The sequence below is a fragment of the Barbus barbus genome, assembly GCF_936440315.1.
Source record: "Barbus barbus genome assembly, chromosome: 46".
NCBI lineage: Eukaryota > Metazoa > Chordata > Actinopteri > Cypriniformes > Cyprinidae > Barbus > Barbus barbus.
The window spans coordinates 16,008,995-16,030,737 of NC_136724.1; the positions used below are offsets into that span (position 1 = coordinate 16,008,995).

The following is a 21,743-nucleotide window of genomic DNA, read 5'->3' on the forward strand; positions in this document are numbered from 1 at the left end:
GATGTTTCAGTATGTTTTTATGGCTCTAAAATCATGCCACATCAATGCTTAATCACAAACAAAAAACTCTTTTGAGTTACTGGATTTATTTTGAAATCTGTTTTGTGATTCAACACGGAACAAAAAAAAAATCGGTATATAGGTTCTTATTGATAAACAACTCTTAATGTGATTAGCAGATATTGAATATTAGTAGCATTATCTTGTATTCACATACAAAGAATTAACATCCTTATCTCTGCTCCTCAAACACTTTTGCAAGTTGCTTTCGCAAGAAAAAATACTTTACACAGATCAAAGCTCAATTCTACAGATTTCCTCCTGGCAATTATACCATTTGTATTTGTTTACAAGTAACACGGTTGTGGCCACGAATTTAAATAGACGCAGAGATCAGAAAGCTTTCAGGAGGTCCAGCTGGCAGGCAGAGTTAGAGCCAGACATAAGACAAATGAACTGGACCGCATTAACACCAAAAAGATGTGGTACTTTGTATGCGATTTACCCTGGTCTGCAATTAGTGACAGCATAGACTTTAAAGCACACTGCTAATTACGGAGCCAATTAAACTAATCAGTCCTCTGCTTCGACAGGAGAACTCGCGTCACACACTCAGGATCTGGTAATTATAGATATGACTGTAATCACTACTCTGGAGGCACAGGGTAGAATTAAAGAAACAAACCCTTTCCCATCTGGAGAGGGGGGTGATTTTAGTCTATTAGAGATACAACACAAGCATCTCATTCTCCACCCGACCAAGATACCACAAACAGCTCTTCATCGCTCTGTTAGAACTGGAATACGGTTCGATTATGATGGAAATGGGGAGGTTCACCCTCATCAGCTGTCTTCTAAATGTCAAAGACATTAAACACTAATCAATTGGGTTATGGCAATGATCATCAGTGTTTGTAACTGCACTCAGGTCTCTCAATTACCACCTGTTTTTTGGGTGTTTTTTTTTGGTAGTTTTATAAAGGTGTATATATATATACTGTATATATATATATATATATATATATATATATAAAATATATAAATATTATATCAGTTAATTAAATGGGTTATATATGTTTTTCTAACCATAAATTTAGCCTCAGTTCAATCTGTAAAACTCAATTCTACCGATTTTTTTTATGGTAAGGTTCTGGGAAATACTGCTGCATTTTTTTTATAATGAATTTCACAGATTAATATTTATATATATATATATATATATATATATATATATATACACACACACACATACATTTATTTTCTTACAGTGATCATACAGTTTTATTTAATTCACCTGAAATTGTATACAAGACACATAATGAGCATAGACATTGAGGGAGACGTGTCCATATTCAGAGTACTGTTCAATCAATTTGGCTTTTCAATGACAGATTATTCAATTTTTGATAAAAGCAATTTAAATAAAACCCCACTGCTACTATCTAGTAGTATCAAACAAACTGTTTGTCACAATTTGCTGCTGCATAAGCTTTAGCCAAATGTGAGATTGAAAAGCACTGCAAAGCACAAATGGTTAACAATTTGGGAAGATGTTTTAATATACATCTCAAGATCAAGTTACAAACGTTAATAATGACAATGTCTTTTAGTTTTAAAGTCACAACAAGCAAGAGTTTAAATGCATTAGCACATAATCTGAGGGCATTATAGATAACTAAATCTCCTGCAGTTAATCAAGGCCTATTTAGCGCCCCTCACAACCTTTCACCCAGCGTTCCATCTTACGCCCATTACAGTAACTTTCCCAGGTGTCCCTGCAGACACAAAAATCAACATTACCATCAAAAATGCACATGCACAACAGATCAAAACACTAGATATAATGCAGTGATAGACATAGCTTGAGGCCAAATTTCTAAAGGGACAAACAACCTTTGTTAATGTGACAAATAAGCTTTGTCATTTGTGCCCAAGGATATATGCAATGAATACTTGCCATGATTTCAGTCCTTCGGTTTTCACAATGAGCTTTGCACATTCAACTGAAGCTTTCAGGTCATCCTGAAGCAAATCTATGGGAATCGATGGGAAACATGTATAAACAAAAATATAATATCAAACTTTAAAAGCACAGATAGTGGAATCAAAAAGTCCAATTTACTTTGTTCCTGATTTTTTTGTGCACATTTTTTCACATTATAAACTATATACTCAGCATAACACTTGTGAAAGTTACTATATGTAAATAATATTTAGTAGAAAAAAAAGAAAAAGATTTCTCAAGGATTACCAACAATTATTTTACAAGAAAAAACTATTTTAATCTTTCTGCTTAAATATTTTATGTTCCTTTTAATTATTAGTGAAATTTGCTAGCAATTTCTGAGTGAAGTTTCTACACCAATTTTTTGGTGAGAATAACATCTGAAACAAATATTTATACAATACAATTTATTTTCACTTTTTTTTTATTCTAAAACTTAAATGTACATTTATAAATACAATTTTGAATCAGATTTTTCAGACCCCCACTGTATGTTTTAAAAAATTATAGGCAGCAACATCCAAATCATTTTTGTCCATTTTTAACTACTAGGCCTAGTCCACTTTAATACAAATAGAGTTCAGTATGTTTTTTGGTCACATGAAATCCATTTAAAGGTAATAAAGTACCTGAACAGGGAATGTTGCACTTGTTCTTTCCACCTGGAGTGCCGTCATTGCACCATTTGAAACTGTTTATCTGGAAGATCCCATAGTCTTTCCCGGTATCAGCTGAACGCACTCTTTGGGTCTTATACCTGCTTTCCCAGTAGGCCGTGCACACATCTGTTGAAATTAAGTTCAAAACCAAAGGGAATAAAATATATTATGACCAGTTCAGATATGCTAAACATTGCAAGTCAGTATTGAAATTACAAATAAAGTACCCACAGTTGCCAAGCGAGAATCCCTCAAAGCCATCTAGTCCCGCTTGCTTGAAGATACGGACAACATCACAGCGACCCAGTGTTACACTCTCACACGAGCACAGCCACATCAGACACAAGACTGCAATCGCCACCTTCATATCTGCACTGCTGCTCAGAAAATCAGTCAATATCTGCTATCTGAAGAGGAGTTCAGATGGAGGGTGGAAGCTGTGGAGTGGGATTATATATAGGTCAAATGAAAGGTTTGTGTCGCAACCAATTTTTCACAAGTGCATGTAGTTTGCAGTTGCTTCAGATATGGCTGCTGAGGCAATAACTGACTTTGGGCTGTTCTATTTTTACTTCTAGAACCAAAAACATATTTTATATGTGCAGAGAAACTGGAAAAGACTTAGATCAAACAAAAGTGAACAAAAGACAATGTAATACTAGGGAAACCCAGTTATAATGTAGCTATAATGAGAGCAGCATATGTAATATATTTTAAAAAAACAAATATATATTCCTTTTATATTTTTTTATTCAGAAATTTCCATACAAGTTGTAATATGCCTTAAACAAATATAACAACAAAACTAAAACTATGGTCAAGGTGATAGATTTTACAAGTGTTTTTTTATCTGTCATCCAAACATCCTGAAATGACTTGAGGAAAGATGTGGAGACAGTTACAATGTGGAAAACTGTTGTGAAAAAAACGGCTCCTTATTGCAATGTAACATGTAATTAACTGACAATAACAGCAAAGGAATTGGAGAAGATGAGAATGTGTCAACAAACAGCTCAAACGGCCGCTGTGCATAACCACCAACAGCCCTTAGAAGGGAAGACCTGCTGCTTGCTTCTTATTATTTATTATATTGCAGGTGTACTTTCCATATGCATATTCTACTTGTAAAACACTAGCAAAAGAGTATCAAAAGTGTCAAACATATCAAACTCTGATCTGAAAGAAAAGCGATTCAGTCAAAACAGACAGCCCTAATTAAACAGCACAGATATATAAGGTATCTTGTAACTCAAGTTTGTAAAGGTTGTAAACTGGCATGTTTGTGTGCTTATGCATGACAAACTATTTTTTATTACTACTTATTTTAACTAAGTGACAAAAATATTATTAAATTAATAGAAATTTTACTAAAATCATATCATCAAATTAAATTATTAATAAATTATAAAATATAAAAAGGAAAATACATTTAAAATAACCCCCACAATTTGCTAGAATATTTCAAAATCTGTTTGTGTTCCACTTCTCACTTTTTTATTTAACCATTTATTCAGTATAATCTGTCCAAAACCTTCATTAATTAATGTGTGAATAAACTGTGCTTTAGAGAACCTAATGTATGATGTGAAATAAATATCTTAAACATTTGTTCAACAAGAAATTAGTAAATGATAATAGAATAATAATTAGATGTAAGAGCAGGTCCCGTCTCATTGACTGAACAGAGACCCCTGCTGGAGGAGAGTGGAAGGGGCGTCAAAGTTCACAGCTTGTCCCTTATTCAAAACCAGCACCCTGAAGGAGTAACAACAGGTCATAAAATACCTTACTGGAATACTTGACATATAATGACAGGATGAGTCACTTGTTATATAAAGGATTGTTGCTCCTGACCTGTTAGTGTGCATGACAGTGAGGGGGTTCTGAGTGAGCCACAGTACAGTGCTGTCTTTAAACTCTGTGTGGATCAACTGTCGGACCAGGTCCTCCGTTTCTAGGTCCACACAAGGAAGGGCCTCTTCCACAAGCAGGATTCTGACCCTTGCAAGCAGGGCTCTGGCCAAACAGAGCAGCCTCCTCTGGCCAAAGCTTTCACAACACAAAAACAGAAATATTTAACCCATAACAACCACTTGTTTGTTGCGTCAGTACATAAAGGTTGCCATAGAGAAAGCCATATTGTTTCATGAGGTAATAAAACAGAGCCACGGTCCAGAACTGGACTCATGATTGATTCCAGCCGGCACGTGAATCATTTCACGCTGCAGTTCTTCCTACATGCAAAATAAGCAGCCTTCATAACCAATTGTGGGAAACAATGAATTTGCTAAATTATTTATGTTTGTCCAGTCTGCAAAATTTACTTAGAACTTTTAAATACAATTTGTAATAATCAAATGAGAAACAAATCAAGTTTTTTGAATTTATTAAATATTTTATTAATTTTTATTTGTATAAAAGTGGTAAATAAAATATTGTATATTTAACAGATTATTTAATATTTCACTTTTTTTTCCCAATTGAATACATTTTTATTTACTTGTTTATTAATTGACCAGGACTTGACACAAAATAAGCAGCCTTAAAATCAAATAGTGGGAAACAATGAATCAGCTCAAGTACATCTGAGCACCGCATTGCACAACAAAACGATACAAGAATAGCTTTGTTCCAGCAGTGATTAATCACATAAACAGTAATAAGATGATCTAGGGGGTGGTATTTATGTTTTATTGTGTAACGATGTCTTATAGTGTGGTTTTCTGTATTGTATTATTTATTATATCTGTGAGAAAGTGCCTGAACTTATTCATTGAAACCTATTTTACCTACGGGTATGAAATAAAGAAACTCTGAACATCTGTTTGTCCAGTCTGCAAATTTCACTTAATTGAACTTGATTTATTTTATAATCAAATAAGAAACTTCTTGTAATTTTTTTTCAGTTATTTGTGATCCTGTCTTTTGAAAGTATTAATTAAATGTTTTATTTAATGTATAATTTTTTCTAAAAAATAAATATATTTATTTTTATGTATTTTATATACTAATCGACGAGGGCATGACACAGGCGGGACCCAACTTTATATTTTATATTGTGTATTCTATTATATTGACTTTATATTAGACAAAGCTCCTGTCTTGCATAATTTTTTTGGCTATTGGGGCTGTATTATTTCTTACTTTTACAAAATATTATGGTACCCAACTTGACGATTTATAATGCACGTTTGCATTATATACGATTTATAATGCACGTTTGCATTATATACGATTTATAATGCACGTTTGCATGAAATTTTATATAAAATTTATGTTATGATTAAGTAAATAAAAAAATATAAAAAAAAGACCGCCTAGACCCGGAGTTGAATATCTCTGCAATACGCTACTATAATTTCTACATCAGCCATTTATATAACTGTACGAAGATCAACTATATTCTAGTACGATGTAATACTTTGAATATAAACATGCAAAACTGGCCCGAGGCATCCAAAGATTTGATTCCCACACACCTGAAAGTGAGGGACGTCCTCTGTACAGGGTGTAGCAGCTGAGCAGGCAATAGTCGAACACGCTCCTTCAGATGGCAGAGCTCCAGAGCTAACCACACCTGTGCGTCAGTATGCTGAGTGAACGGGTTCAGGTTAGCCCTCAGGGGACCATAGAACAGCACGGGAACCTGTAACACACGGGACACCATAACTCATTAGTGACTACAATAACTGGATAATGCTCGTTACTGGCGGAGCCTGGGTAAAGCTAGTTTTACATTACACACAATATTGGAGAGCGTTCCTTCTACCACACCCAGTGAAATAGTTCTGTTACCTGTCAACCCTCCTTCGCCTCCAGTCTTTGGTCGGTTTTGCTGTGGCTGGATCGAGCTAGATCAACATCATTCTCTTGTATGCATATATAAAATTGTTTGACTAACCTGAGAAATTATTTACAGACGGCTACGAAGGTCATGTAGACCCATGCAGACGATGTTTACATCGTCAATCAGCACAGCGCCGCTCCTGGCCTCCACTGACCGGAACAGACTGCTAACCAAACCATCGGTGCCTGTCTTCCCCCTGCTTACGACCCCAATCTATACACAGGCAAACAAACAAAAACCACCCTGAGATTTAAATACTGATATATTCAGTGGGAAAATAAAATAAATACGTTAAGTATAATCAGTGTATTTTAAATAAGTTAATTATAAACGAATAATTAATATAGTATGATTTATTTATTTTTACATTTGAGATGAACATTAATAATTAATAATAAAAATAAATAAATTACATATTGATACTGATTATTATCAGTATAAAAATCTTAGGCTTATAAATACAATTAATATTGATATTAATTAGTAATTAATTTACTTAGGCTTATAAATTAATAAATAAACAAAGAAATTTAATATTAATATAAATAGATTCATTAACTTATTTATTATCAGTATGGAAGTTTTAGGCTTATAAATAAATAAATAAATAAATAAATAAAATGACTAATTCATTAATTATTTTCAGTATGTAAATCTTTGGCAAGAAAACAAACAAACAAATTAATATTCAAAGTACCTTTTCCCCTTTTAGAATGGTGAGATGAATTCCTCTAAGAGCTGGTGTGCCATTAGAGGAGGCTTCGGACTCATAGTTCCTGAACTTCACCTCTCCATGCTGGGGCCAGGCATTGGGTGGAGTTTCTCCATGTTGCCTAAGGTAAAATGGGGCAGTTGGCTCAGTCCACTTCCATGGAGAGGAAATGACATCCAGTGACACTCAGAGGTGACAAGGCATCCTCTTTGGAATTTAGTACACAATGAATTTGACTATGTAGGGTTAGGTGTGGAGTGATGTGAGCCGGCAAGCACAAAGAGAAGTATTTACTTGTTAAGTAAGTATTATGTTACCCTGTACCTCCTTCTCCACTTTGGCAAATTCACACAGGTTTTGCATGCTCAGCATGTCCATGTTGATATCAGAGACAGCCTGAGGGTAACTGTGAAGAGCTTCTTTAATCTGTAACAAAATGTTTTCATAATCATTATGAATTAATTAAACAAAACTTAGGTTAGGTATCAGAACAGATGGACTTACACTGAAGGCACAGATCAATGCCAGAACCACAAGCCCAGAGTCAGGTTCGGTCTCCAGCAGAATCAGACTGACCAGAAACAGCACAATCCCAACAATGCCATCTAACCACAACGCAGCCCGACTGCACACAGGTCATAAATGACATTAATCAAAGCTGCTGTATATGTTGCAATAAATGTGACATGTTTAGTAGATGTTTACAGTGTATATTTATAATATAATATATCCTATAATATATAATATCAAATAATATCTTATACGGTGTATGTTTATAGTATAATATAATATATTTTTTATAAAAAAAAAATTAAAATTATTTTTATTGGCTTGAAAATACAAGACAACTCAATAAAAAACAGTTGCAAAAGCAATATTATAATAAGTCACAGATGTGTATTACACTCTAATGGCGCCCCCTAGGGTACTGTAGTTCTCAAGCTTTTTCAGGTGGCAGGCCAAAAATAAACTTGCAGGGCACCTATAAAGCCAAATGTCTTATCCTGTTCTCAGCAACCAAATTTTTGCTACCAAAAATTTGTGTACAAACCAACAGAAATCAGAAAATCAGCCTTTTATAAAGATACTTTGCATTAAAGACAGATTGCAGAACCGTTCCAAAAGCTATACAGTGTGTGTATATATATATATATATATATATATATATATATAGCACACGCGCACACACACAAATACTTTGGGAGTTACGATACTGAAGTGAAACAACTGAAAAAGTTAATGTTTTTTTTAATCAGCTAATTCACAACAAGTGGACCTCTCTGAATCTTTCATAGACTACAAGCATAAACAAAATGTATATAAAAACCTTTTTTAACCTTTCTGTGTGGATTTTGTTGTACTTGACCAGCAGGTTTTGATTTTAGGCTTGGAGGCAGTGTGTCAGACACACCTCCCTATGTTTTGGCCCAGAAAGTGGAGCTTCAACACACTGTGTCACACACTCCAAAGAAGCAGCTGGGTTTTCCTCCATGTGTCTGATATGACTGTGGGCTGATGAAAAGTGTGACTGAAAGAAGAAAAAGAAATGTTAATACCTGCATAATAACCATTTGTAAATACTTCTTGATGTTAAATGGTGATGTGCATATGTGTAAACCTTCAGGTCAATATATTCTGGGAAAACTGACGTAACTGAATACGGAGGAAGAGTATTATCAGCGGGCAGACAGCTAGGCTGAAAAGCGGCGTGATGAAGCTGATCAGAGTGATGGTGCTCAATATGTCCAAAAGACTCTTTAACCAGCTTTGCAAATGTTTGGGCAGTTCTTCATCAATCACCTGCATATCCTAATCCAACATGAGATTACAATATTTGGTTTTGTTAAAAGGGGATTAAGGAAGATCTATCTTGGTTTTCCTATCATATTTTCTTGTATCGGTTATATAATATATACTTCCTCAAGGGCACAACAGTGATGTGTGGGAGTCAAACAGGCCGTTTTTCAGTTCACTTGTTTTGAACTCTGCTCCACACCGCCTCCTGGAGGACAAAACTCACCTGAGTGAATGCTTGCAGTAGCCATCTCATGTCAGTTTTCTGGGAATGAACAGGCATGTGAAGAACATCTGAAAGAAGATTTGAGTGCAGTGTATGAGAAGCCCAGCGCAGGTCAGACAATAGGCGACACGGCACACAAGGAAGGCTGCAATACAAAAGCATACGAGTTAACAAAAACAAAAACACATTCTCAAATAAGAAGTCACAGGTTGACAACCTTGCAGGAGTCCGAGCAGTGCGTACGCAGACAGTCGAGAGTTTCTGAGCTCTCCCCACCCTTCCAGGCCATGAACTTCCTTGGCTTCAACCGTCCACACACTCAGGATGCCATCTTTTGCCAAACTAACAGCACACACACACACAGGTAGACAAGCTAGGAAACTGACACCCAGTGTCAGCCGAAAGCCCTCAAATACAGCCTGAAGGCCTTTCCACTGCCCTAAAATTACAAAACCACATCATTACACAATTCACAGCAAAAAGAACCTCTTTAGGTAAAGGGGTAGTTCACTTAAAAATAAACTGTTTCAAAAGGTTATTTATTCTTAGGAAAGAGCAGCTCAGACATTTATTATTCTTAAAGATTTTGAAAGAAAAGGGTGATTAAATGATGACAATTGTAATTTTGAATATATATGTGTGTGTGTGTGTGTATGCATATATATATACACATATACATTCACACACACACACACACACACACACACACACACACACACACACTTAAGGAGATGAATAAATTTTTTATATATTTTTAAAGTTATAATAATTTAAAATCAGTTAAAATAATTTTTGGTACATACTTTTTGGGGTAGTGATCACTTTTCTCATCAGAATGACAGTGCTTATCTTTATACCTGTAAAAATCAATACATCAAAAATATTTAGACTATAAAGATACAGTGTACTTGAGGTAAAACTGCAGCGTAAGCATCAGAAGAACAAGCAGGTTGGAGAAACAACAGCCCATTAATGTGGGATAAAAAGAAAATGTCGGCAGCCCTGTTGGGTCTTTCCCATGAGATTATACAGGTTCCCAACTTCCTGTGACCAGCAATCCCTGTGATTCTGTGCATCATCCTTTCTTAACCTGCACTAACCTTCATGACTAAACCACAAAGGCCCCTCTAGTACATAGAACACAGTGTAAGAAAAGCATGATACATTCTCTCAGGGGGATCAGAAAGATATTAAAATCAGAAGCACCGCTAATGCTCTTAAATGCACCTCTTAAAAGACCGACGGGTCAGGTCATGCACTGTGCTTTACCCAATATTCTGGACTCTGCCTAATCAAATGTCAGAGGATAACGTAACATGCACACAAACATTTGTATTTCTATTATATTGGCTGAAATTTCACATTTCATCACAGAAATAAATTATATTTTGAAAATATACTGAAATTGAAAACAGTTATTTTAAATTATAATATTATTTCATAATATGATTGGTTTACTGTTTTGAGCATAAGAGACTTCTTTAAAACATGAAAATGTCTTAGCAGACTCCAAGTGTTTACATGAGGGTGTTCAATAGATTAATTACAATACATTATAAAACAATAAATATGTTCTAAAATACAAATAAACAAGTACAAACTTACCTGTCACATGGCTGTTGGAAGCCATCAGATGGAAGCTCTTCTGTAACACATGACCAGGTAACACTTTACAGCCAAAAAAAAAACCTTGTTTCTCTATGCATCAGTGAGCTGTTATATATGGTGATGTTACCTTTTGTAGTAACAAACTGAGTGGTGCCCAAGTCCTTTGTAAGACAGATCTTCTCCAGATGGCAAAGAGACTGCTGTGCCTGCATAAATTATGCTGAAACATTTGAACAAACATGCTAATAAAATACTAAGAAACTGTAGATTTAAGATCTTCAATAAAGTTTGTTTTGATGTTATGTCACATGCATGCTACCTGCTTGAGGACACACCAGAGCCCAGGGAGCTCCAGCAGAGGTGGCCGGAGCAATCTGAAGAAACAGAGGGATGTAAAGATCTGAGACGGAGTGAGAACATTCCCATCATCCACCAGCACAAACACACCAATATTAGAGAAACCAACCTGCACAGAAAGTTAAAGAGCATGGGAAATATGGGTCAAAGAAGATATTAAGTTCATCTGTCCAGTGACAGGTCATGTCCATTCTGATGAAAGCGTGGAATGATGGGGACCAAAATGTTCTGACCTCAGGTTGCAATCTACGAGACTTTGATTTGGGTTTTAATCTCTGTGGATTTGTTTACTTAGTAAGCCCCTGTGCATCTGGAGAAAAGAGGCAAGGTAATTTGAAGTCAAAGTCACAGAGGGTAGTTTAGCAGTAGTAAGTAAAAAACTGAATTTTAGTAAGGATGTGGAATATCTAAACACTAACCAATATATTATATATTAAAATAACTAGTAGCACTAGAAAAAAAACCTGGTGATCAGTCCATCTCGCTGATGAACCTGGTGACGTGGTGTCAATTTTTTCATAAAGGTATTTGTCCTGAATATCAAGCACTCACCAGGAAAGGCATACAGATAGAGTTGAGCATAGCGAATGCTGTCAGATATCTCAGAACTCTAAGCATCTCCAGCTCCCTGGCCCGTGACTCTGTAACTCTTTGATGGAACCAAGACTCCCAAGTGAGAAACTTCAGCGCCTACACAAAGACAGATTAAAGTCGGGATGGTTCACCTTGAAATTCACCTAAATGCATGCTATTGATCTTACTGTAAACATAAAAAACTGATGGCCTGAACCAAGTCCACACCCTACATTTTTCATTTTTCGACAATGTTTCATTTGTTTCAAATGGTTTAATGAGACACTTCTGTTTTTGCTGTAATATAACATGATGGAATTTAAAAGACATGAACATTTTCATAATTGAACAAATACAAAATAAAGCAATTTTCTAAGATTTCTAATTAGGCACTTAATAAAGTATTCATAACAATGCCTTCTATGTGGACAGCCAATATGTGAAATTACTCAAATAAAAACCATTACTGTCAAAGAGATGCTATTGTGTGTGTGTGTGTGTTTTTTTTTTAAATCACTACAAAACCCAAGTAGAAACGGCCTTTTCTACCCTATACTGACATCCAAGCACAATGGCTTCTCAAACAAGAAAAAAAAGGCCATCGGGAATTGATTGGATTGCTGTTGTTTAATAATTGCTGTTATCTCATGTGAGTGACAGGTTGCTGAAGGGCAGGAATTATTGTTTTGTCCTCATGCAGATGCATGTCATCAGACAGATGTTGTTGCAAGGAGAAGTTAATTTTTTTGGTTAAAGATTACGAGGACACATGAATTAAAAAAATAAATAAATAAACAATGATATCCATACATAAATAAACCTTGCAATATTTCATGAAAATCCTAGAATCAGCCCTGATTGGGATTGAAACAAATTCAAGAGAGTTACGACTATAAATGTCAGGATCACGTGTGAGGATTAGGAACAGAAAAGACCTGGGCCCGTATTCATAAAGATTCTAAGAATCCTCTCAGAAAACTCTTAATTTAGCTTAAAAACTTTTACGTAGGAGTCTTAGTTTAAGAGCGATTTGTGACCGATCTGAGAGCAACTCTGAGTAAGGAAAAGACAAAAACTTTCATTTTAGTGAGGAGGCGGGGTTGACCCCGTTGCTATATATGACACAATCTTTTGAAGACTGTGATTGGTTGGTTGTCAAGAAGGAAATAAAAGAGTAATTTTAAGAGTAGGGTATATTATAAGCCTTAACTTTGAAATTACAGGCGGAATTTTTCCTCTCGCTCTTTCTCACACACACACACACATATTATATATGTATATATATTCTTTATTTTTTATTTACCATGCTGTCATACTTACAGAGCCAGCGCCAGGGCACCTCCATCGGGGGGCATTTAAATTTCTAGGGGGGGGCACAAATCACGTTGTGTGTGTGTGTGTGTGTGTCGGGGGAGGGGGGGGGGCTGCAATCTGTGATCTCGTGCAGTTGCTGACGCTCGCTAAAGCGTGCAATCGCATTATGTGCCCTGTTTTATCGGTACTTTCGCTTTCAAAATCGATCGCGTTCAGCAAGGAGGGGAGAGGATGGAAAGTGGGGGGGCACAGTAACTCGTTTAGGCGCCTTGGCGCCGGCCCTGCATATTTACTGTGTTTTATAGGAAATGAACAGAGACATATAAGCCTAATAAGTGCTGTAACAGACCCAAATCATCACTGCTGCATAGTTGCATTTTTCCAGTTGCCAAATATGTTAATGTAGTGAATTCTGGCGCTATGGCAATTCTGCGGCGCGGTGTCTGAGATGTTAGCATGTCTTTAATAAGATCAGTCACAAACATGATCCCTGCACGAACTAATGTGTAGTCTTATTAACTCACTGTCATACATTGTGTGCAACACATTTCTTCTCCCTCTTCATTTTCGTCCATTTTCTCCGCTGTTAAAGAAACTCTTAAGCCCCTTAAAAGTCCTCGTCCGTACTCCTAACAAGTTTGACCTTAAGACCTCTTTTAAGGGTTAAGATGCTTTCTGAATTACTTTTTTCTTTACTAGGATTTTTTCTTTAATTTTAAGAGTAAACGCTCACATTTCTAAGAATTTTCTTAGAATTTTGTCACTAGGAGCTACTTTTTGCATTAAAATTCTTCATGAATACGGGCCCTGGTATTTATGCAACATTTCATTGATGAGTTGTTCACTCCTTTCCCTGATGATCAGCCGAGTTCTCTGAGGAACAACAAACAAAGACTGTAAAACATATCAGCATCAGAGCATTTACAAAACATATACACTGAACATGCTTCATCCCTTATTTTACACATGCAAACTCCCAAGGAATTCTTGAGTAGCCTGGCCTTACTAACCTGAAGCTGTTTGGCTTTGCGCTCTACTGCAGAGTTGATAGGGATGAGGACTAGTAGCAATGCCACCCCCACTAGAACACCTGGGCCCAATTCTATCCACAGTAAACCCAGACAGAGAGCGACTCTCAGCTAATGCTCAAGCTAATGTGACCACCAGCTGTGTCACATTTTCAAACTCCCTTAATACATCTGTCCCTTGAGTGGTGTTGGACAGCTGTCGAGAACTATGGGAAAAAGGCAATGTCTTAAATGTATAGGAGGGGGATGAAATGGAGGGAACATGAACCATGGAATAAAGAAAATAATCCTTTCAGTATATAAAGAAATGGATATACTTTCAGTGTGACATGACAAAACGCTTGTGAAAAAAAAAATATTGCAAACTGTTTTTTTTGTTTGGACTGAAAGCATACTGACTGAGATAATGAGACCTTTACCTTCCTGTAGAGGACGCCAGCTAGAATCGCTTGTGCATTGATCCTATTATGTTTCTCAAAGTGATGCTGAGAAACAGCACAGCAGCAAACTGCTCCCAACACCACCAGAGAATGTGTGTATCCTGCCCAGTCAAACACAGCCTGCCTCTCACAGAACAGGATAACCCACCTGAGGTTAAAAAACATGTACAAAAACAGATCAGAGAATTTCAGCAGCCAATACTCCAGTCTTCAATGTCACATGATCATTCAGAAATAATTCTAATATGCTGATTTGGTGATTTTATCAATTATTGGTGCTTAAATTATTTTTCTGGAACGTGATATTAAAATAGAAAACGGTTCTTTTAAATTGTAATAATATTTGACAATATAACTGTATTTTTGAACAACTAAATCACAACTAAGAATCACAGTCATACCTGAGTGTCAAAGGAACTAAAATGCTAAAAATATCAGTTGACAGTCTCAGAAGCGCAACTTTGACTAAGGCTGGACAGAATGTCACCCATATTGTATAAAGGAGAGAGTAACTAGTATTGGTTTTTCTGGAGACCAGCAGTGACTCTCTTCCAGAATCCTCTTCTAAGTCCAACCTCTGTATGAATAAAATATTAACAATACATCTCATTCAAAGCATGCTTTTCACAATGAAAACAAGTACAATAGTAGAGTTTGTCCCTGTACCTTCACAGTTACCTCATTATAATTCTGTTGTTTTTCCCATTCGTGCTCAAACACAGAGAATAAGGTGTGGACAGACTCCTCATTATACAGCTTGCAAAGGTCAGACAACTGCAGCGGTCCCCTGGGGCCCATTACAACCACCCTGAAAACAGAAGAAAGAAAAAAAACTGTTAAAGCTTGCTGTGGTTGATAACATTATGAAATACCTCCCCAGTTATAGGCTTAGGCTTACCCGTTCATCCAAAAGAGGTTCATATGGATAAGACTCCCTTTTGACTGTGAGCACAAATTTATTAAATATCACAGTGAATCAATAGATTTATACATTTAAAAACGATTAAACAGAACAATATTGTTTTGGAAATACAAAAGAAAAAACAAATGTGTATTTCTGAAGGAAAACAGTATCTAAAATCTTATTTAACTGCGAAATATCAATTCTTTACTAAACAATTATGTGAAAGTCTCAACTGCTGGCGCTCTCTTGACAGTCTAAAAATAACAGAAATTCAGTTCATGCAGTGTGAAATAAAAGATCAATAAAAGTTGTGCTTACCTCATTTCAGTAACGGTGGCAGCGTCTGAAAACAATATAATGTCTTGCCGCGTGTAAATGACTGCATCTAACGTTACTGCTGGAACAAAGGCACCTTACAGAAAAACACATAAAGCACCCAAAATTTCTCGTCATTTACACTTGTCGATGATATTTAGGTTTAAAAATCCTCTGGCATGTTTTGGGATAGTTAGAGGACGCTTTCTGGAATTAAACCGCGTCTGGAACATAAACAGAGAAGCGTGCAGCGTGCGCACATGTCCAATGAGAGCAGCGCTGTCAGCTGTGGGCGTGTCTCCCAGCTGTCAATCATTCTGTTGAGTAAACCTTTTCAGTCTTTTTCCAGTCAGTTGTGCATTTTTTCTAATTTAATATACTTGGTTTATATATATATGTGTGTGTGTGTATAATTTATTATATATTACTGTATATAACTTGTATTTTTCATTTTTGGGAAATCTATTTAAATATCTATTATGCAGCTATTTCAGGGCACTAAAATACTTATCTTATTCTTATCTTAATCTATTTTTTTCAGGTTTAAAGTAAATTTTCTAGTTCTAACATAGAATGAATATTAACTGGACTAATTATTTTATTAATTAATACGATATAAGAGGAAAAAGATTTAATTTAGGCCTCATATTATGTTTATTTATATATATATTATGCATCTGAACATGAAGAAAAAAACAGTTGTTCATGGAATGTGTAAACAAAAATATGATGATATATGATAAGGCCTCATTCAAAGAATGAGTAAACGAGTAATTGACTTTCAGGTTTAACATGAGCTCAGTTTTGTTGCTTAGAGACATGCCATGCAAAGCTCCATGTTGTGTTGTGTGTGAAAATGGGCGGTAATGGAAAAAGAGAATGTATTTAAATCACCTTAAATATCTCACTGAAACTATATTTCATCAGTCCAGCAGAAAACAAAAACTGCTAACCATGTCTATAGCTCTGTCTTCTCAGAGAGAGATGTCCCGAAACAAAATTGAACCTGCAGCAAATGAAGAGAGTGACACAAAAGTCACACTCCAGTCAGGTTTGCCGGGCTTCTATTTCTTTCTTTCTTTCTTTCTTTCTTTTTTTTAATAATATATTTGTTCAGATCATTTCGATGCCATTGCGACTAACCTCTTGCTTTTGGGTTAAATCAGATGGTGATCAATCCAGAAGCTCTGGGTTCTGTGGATACCTCCTTACCTTCTTCTCCTTCCTCCTCATCTTTCTTACTTTTCCTGTCTCAGTCTGGTTTTGCATGAAGGTAAAAAAAAAAATACCTAATGTAAAACCTACTTAAAAAATAGTTTATTAATATTATTATCGAACAATAAAATTTGACAAACATTAAGATCATCAAATTAATGAATGTTTCTTTTTGTCAAAAGATTGTCAAGGAATATGAAAGAGCAGTTATTTTCCGATTGGGACGACTCCTAGGTGGTGCTAAAGGACCAGGTTATTAATTACTATTCTTAAAATCATGAATAATTTGTTAAAAATTGTTTGCTTAGCTCAGTTGTAACTAGCAGTTCTTTTTATTGATTGTTTTTAAAGGTTTGTTCTGGATTATTCCATGTGTGGACACATTTATGAAGGTTGATTTAAGAACAGTGTCTTTTGACATCCCTCCACAAGAGGTGAGTGATTAATTTGAAATGTAGTATTTTTTCAGTTGATACATATTATGAGTTTAATATCAAATTGTGTTATAATGTAACATGTATGGCATTTTCTCCTCAGGTGCTGACCAAAGACTCCGTGACTATCATGGTGGATGCAGTGGTCTATTATCGTGTCTTTAACCCCACTGTCTCTATTACCAAAGTGGAGAATGCTAATCATGCCACACAGATGCTTGCACAGACTACATTACGAAACATGCTGGGAACTAAGAGTCTGGCAGACATCTTAAAAGACCGTGAGGAGATGTCAGAACAGATGGAGGTAAGATAACCCTTCCTGAAAACAACTCTAAATCTCAAGTTGTTTTGCTCCTAAAAACAAAACCCTCCTTATTGGCATGTATTGTTCAATGAAGAACCTTTAACATCCATGGCATATTTCCATTCCACAGAAGGTTCTTAGGAGAACTCAAAATGGTTCTTCTAATCTATAGCATCACTGTGAAAACCTTATTTTTAGAATCTTTATTTTTAAGAGTATTTCAACATTTCCGTCTGGATAGGAGCATAAATGCCTCAAATACAAATTGTTCATTGTTTCATCTTTTGCCTGACAGGCTGTGCTGTATGCTGCATCCAAGAACTGGGGTATCAAAGTGGAACGCGTCGAGCTTAAAGACGTCAAACTGCCCACCACTTTGCAGAGAGCCATGGCAGCTGAGGCCGAGGCCACCAGAGAAGCCAGAGCCAAGGTGGGTGTCTGAGCACTGAAAGATTGTTACATGCTTCACAAACACATGCTGTACTGTCTGTGCTATACGAGCCTGCCAAGTTTAGTCTTATCAGCTTTGCAGCTTTGTGTTCTGTGCTCTGACTGGTGGATGAACACCTGCAGCCCCTCACATACGGACAGAAGTGTAAATGAACTGTAACCCCCTTAAGCCAATCAATCTCCAAAACAAGACCTACAGACCAGTAAAGCATTTGTAGGTCAAGACATTAGCCTCATTTTATTGCTATTTGTGATGACTGACCACTTACAATATATTTAGATACCTCTTACAGAATCAGCAATATATGTATATATTTTGTGACTGTAAATGTAGTCATTTTATCTTGTGGATATATCTCTGTGTGTGTGTGTGTGTGTGTGTGGTTACATATAATTAATTGATTTATATTTCTATATGATTGTAATATAAATATAATTAGAATTCATAAATTAATTAAATGTAATATAGTAGTTACATTAATTTAATTTGTGTAATTTAAATTATATATAATGTAAATTACATTAAATTCATTAAAACATATATATATATATATATATATATATATATATATATATATATATATATATATATATATATATATATATTAGTGCTGTCAAAATTAGCGCGTTAACGCAGGTGATTAATTTTTTCAGTTTAACGCGTTAAAAATATTTAACGGCGTTAACACAGGGGCGGGGCTAGTGTTGGCCACCCCACTCACAACTGCTGCCTCTGTCTCTTTTTTCTTGCTAATTTAGTCACAGAACGTCTTTATGAGCATTTCAAATAGGAGATGTTTCAGACGCGTGCTTCAACTTCACTTTAGCGTCAGGCGTGAGTCAAAGGAGCGCGGAAACTGTACTGTACTGAACAGTGCTCGAATTGAATCAAGTCTTATGGGGGGTCCCCACCATCAGACTTTTTTTTTTTTTTGGTGGGGGTTAGTCTCGCAATATACAATTTATACAAAATAAACAATATATTTGATCATAATATGCATAACTATATACTATTTAATGTTGCATAACAAAGAGAGATAAGCTACTATTCTTCTTTTAAATGGCTTACTCCAAGTAAAAATGTCTGAGGGACCCCCCTAAGTCTATTTTTTACTTCTTATGGGGGGTCCCTAATGCCTTATGGGGGGTCCCGGATCCCCCCAGCCCCCCTTCAATTCGAGCAGTGGTACTGAACAAAGGCGCTGCCGCACGCTGTAGCCTTTATCATTTCATATCGCGAAAGAAACGATGTGCATGCAATGTCGTGGTCAGTTAAGTCATGAAGGTGATTAAAACTGCCTTAAAACTGTGCTTGCGTGAAATATATGAGTCACATTTAAGAACATGCCTCTGAAATGGTTTTCAAAACTGTCTTGCACTTTCTCACTCATCTAACACACTCGTCAGATCATTAATAGAGACTTTAAGACCTGAAGTGGGTCAGAAAATGTAAAGTGAGTGTAAAGAGAGAAAACACGATGCGTGTCAGATCCGCCTCGGCAGCTCTTAAAGAAAAAGCAGCCAAAATAACCTATTAACCCAGCTGCTGTGATGTCTGTTCATCAAAGAACAAAAAATAAAAAAAATAAGGAAATCAATAACTTTATAGCTTTAAGGACTCATCTGTATTTAATTTAGAATTTAGTGTTTGATAACTTTATTCAATTTCTGTATATTTCCTACTTGCTGAAGGGCAAAGGTAGCTAAATATGACATTGGTTATACTGTGTTTATGAGAAAATTGTTTAAAGTTCACTTAAATTAGAAGTTATTTTTATTAAAGTCTAATAAATATTAAAATTGATGGCTCTCAATTATACTGTAATGTTGAATGGCAATAGTCAATGGTTAAATATCAGGGAAAAAATAATTATTTTATAGAGACATCAATATTGGTGTCAGTGATACTGGCCTTCATTCATTAAAAAGATGCCATTAATCAAATATTAAAAATATACCGTCTTTATGTTGTTTCTACATTAATTTGAAGATTAAATGTGAAGTTATTGCAATATAAAAGTAGATTTAAAAAGTTTAATGTTAGGTGGGATTAATCGCGATTAATTTCAGGAAAAAATTGTGATTAATTAGTTAATTTTTTTAATCGATTGACAGCACTAATATATGTGTGTGTGTGTGTATGTATATGTGTGTGCGTGTAAATAATTTTTTTCTTTCTTGAGAAATATATGTTAATATCTATAATTATATATATATATATATATATATATATATATATATATATATATATATCAATATACATACACACACACACACACACATATACATATACATACATGTACATATACATATATGTATACATATACTGTAAATAATTAGTATTTTTCATTTTTGGGAAATATATTAAAATATCTATTATGCAGCTTCTTCATGACACTAATATACTTATATTCTCTTTTTTTGTTATCATCATCTCTAATTTATCATTATATCTTTAGTTATGTAAACATATGAACTTAATTATATATATCAATCTACATGAAAGAAAAGTGTCATACATTGTTTATTCATCCACCATTCATCTGTTTTTTTTTTTTTTTTAAATGAATTTAAACATCCATCCATACACAATAGTTCAGTGATGCTAACCTGACCTCCCCTTAAAATACAGCAGGATCTCTCTCAATAAACACTACAATAATGTGAGTCATATTGTTGACTGGAAACCTGAGTCTTTATGTCCTCACACTATGGCACAGTACAGCAGAAAAACAAACTGGATTTGTTCAATGGAAATTTCCGAGTAATTAAAGGTGTATGCCAGAGGCCATTATTTCTATTGTGTTTATATGAAGAATGAATTCATGGTAAAGTGCTTGACCACTGAAGTGTTGCCTTTGTAAAATGAACATATTTAAGTGTGTTCTAATCTATCATGAACAGGTGATCGCAGCAGAGGGAGAACTGAAAGCCTCTCATGCGCTGAAGGAGGCAGCAAACGTGATGTCAGAGTCTCCGTCTGCGCTTCAGCTGCGCTATATGCAGACGCTGACTGAGATTGCCTCAGAAAGGAACTCAACTATTGTCTTTCCTCTTCCTATTGACTTCATCTCTAATTTCATGAAAAGGTGACCTTATATAGGAATTATCCAATGTTCAAAGATCACTGTACAGTACATTGTTTCTCTTTGACTTCAATATAAGCAAACATATTCTGGTTATATTACAGATATTTTGCACTTTGCATTGTTTCTTACATATTTAAAAATGAATTGTTCAAAATGTTCTTTTGTATTACACGATTAAATGATCGAATAATGTGGCTAAGCTATATTCTACTCTGATCTGATCTGCTTGAATTATTTTGTATGCATTTAACTAATCTTTTAAGCATAAGAATAAAATGGATTTAAATCTCATTGTGTATGCCTATAGCCTATGTTAACAACACATATACACAGATAACATGATCATATGACAGAATGACTGTTTAACCCTTGACGCAGTCATAAGAAAAGACTAACGATTAATCTGTCAGCCTGATGCAGAAAAAATGGGTACAATGAGCCCTGATCGGTGAGTCCCATAATAGGA

At 35.3% G+C, this 21,743-nt stretch overlaps 1 protein-coding gene and 1 pseudogene across 2 annotated transcripts; one reads left to right on the top strand and one right to left on the bottom strand.

Moving 5' to 3' along the window:
- Positions 1-3,049: 3,049 nt before the first annotated feature.
- LOC306865024 (multidrug resistance-associated protein 1-like) lies at positions 3,050-14,394 on the bottom strand (annotated as a pseudogene). Its single transcript has 18 exons — positions 14,106-14,394; positions 13,903-13,968; positions 11,761-11,898; positions 11,171-11,317; positions 10,979-11,057; positions 10,849-10,888; positions 10,066-10,100; positions 9,461-9,682; positions 9,244-9,388; positions 8,877-9,032; positions 8,561-8,751; positions 7,728-7,848; positions 7,541-7,649; positions 7,209-7,333; positions 6,566-6,724; positions 6,144-6,310; positions 4,519-4,713; positions 3,050-4,419 (listed from the first exon to the last, which is right to left on the bottom strand). The product of its transcript is annotated as a multidrug resistance-associated protein 1-like (transcript).
- Positions 14,395-16,736: 2,342 nt separating this feature from the next.
- Positions 16,737-21,281, top strand: LOC306865309 (stomatin-like; the record flags this gene model as incomplete). The annotated part of the gene is made up of 7 exons (XM_079409858.1): positions 16,737-16,833; positions 16,949-17,055; positions 17,180-17,249; positions 17,349-17,431; positions 17,535-17,738; positions 18,034-18,168; positions 21,093-21,281. 7 exons carry the CDS (start codon positions 16,737-16,739, stop codon positions 21,279-21,281), a joined length of 885 nt encoding a protein of 294 aa, XP_079265984.1.
- Positions 21,282-21,743: the final 462 nt, after the last annotated feature.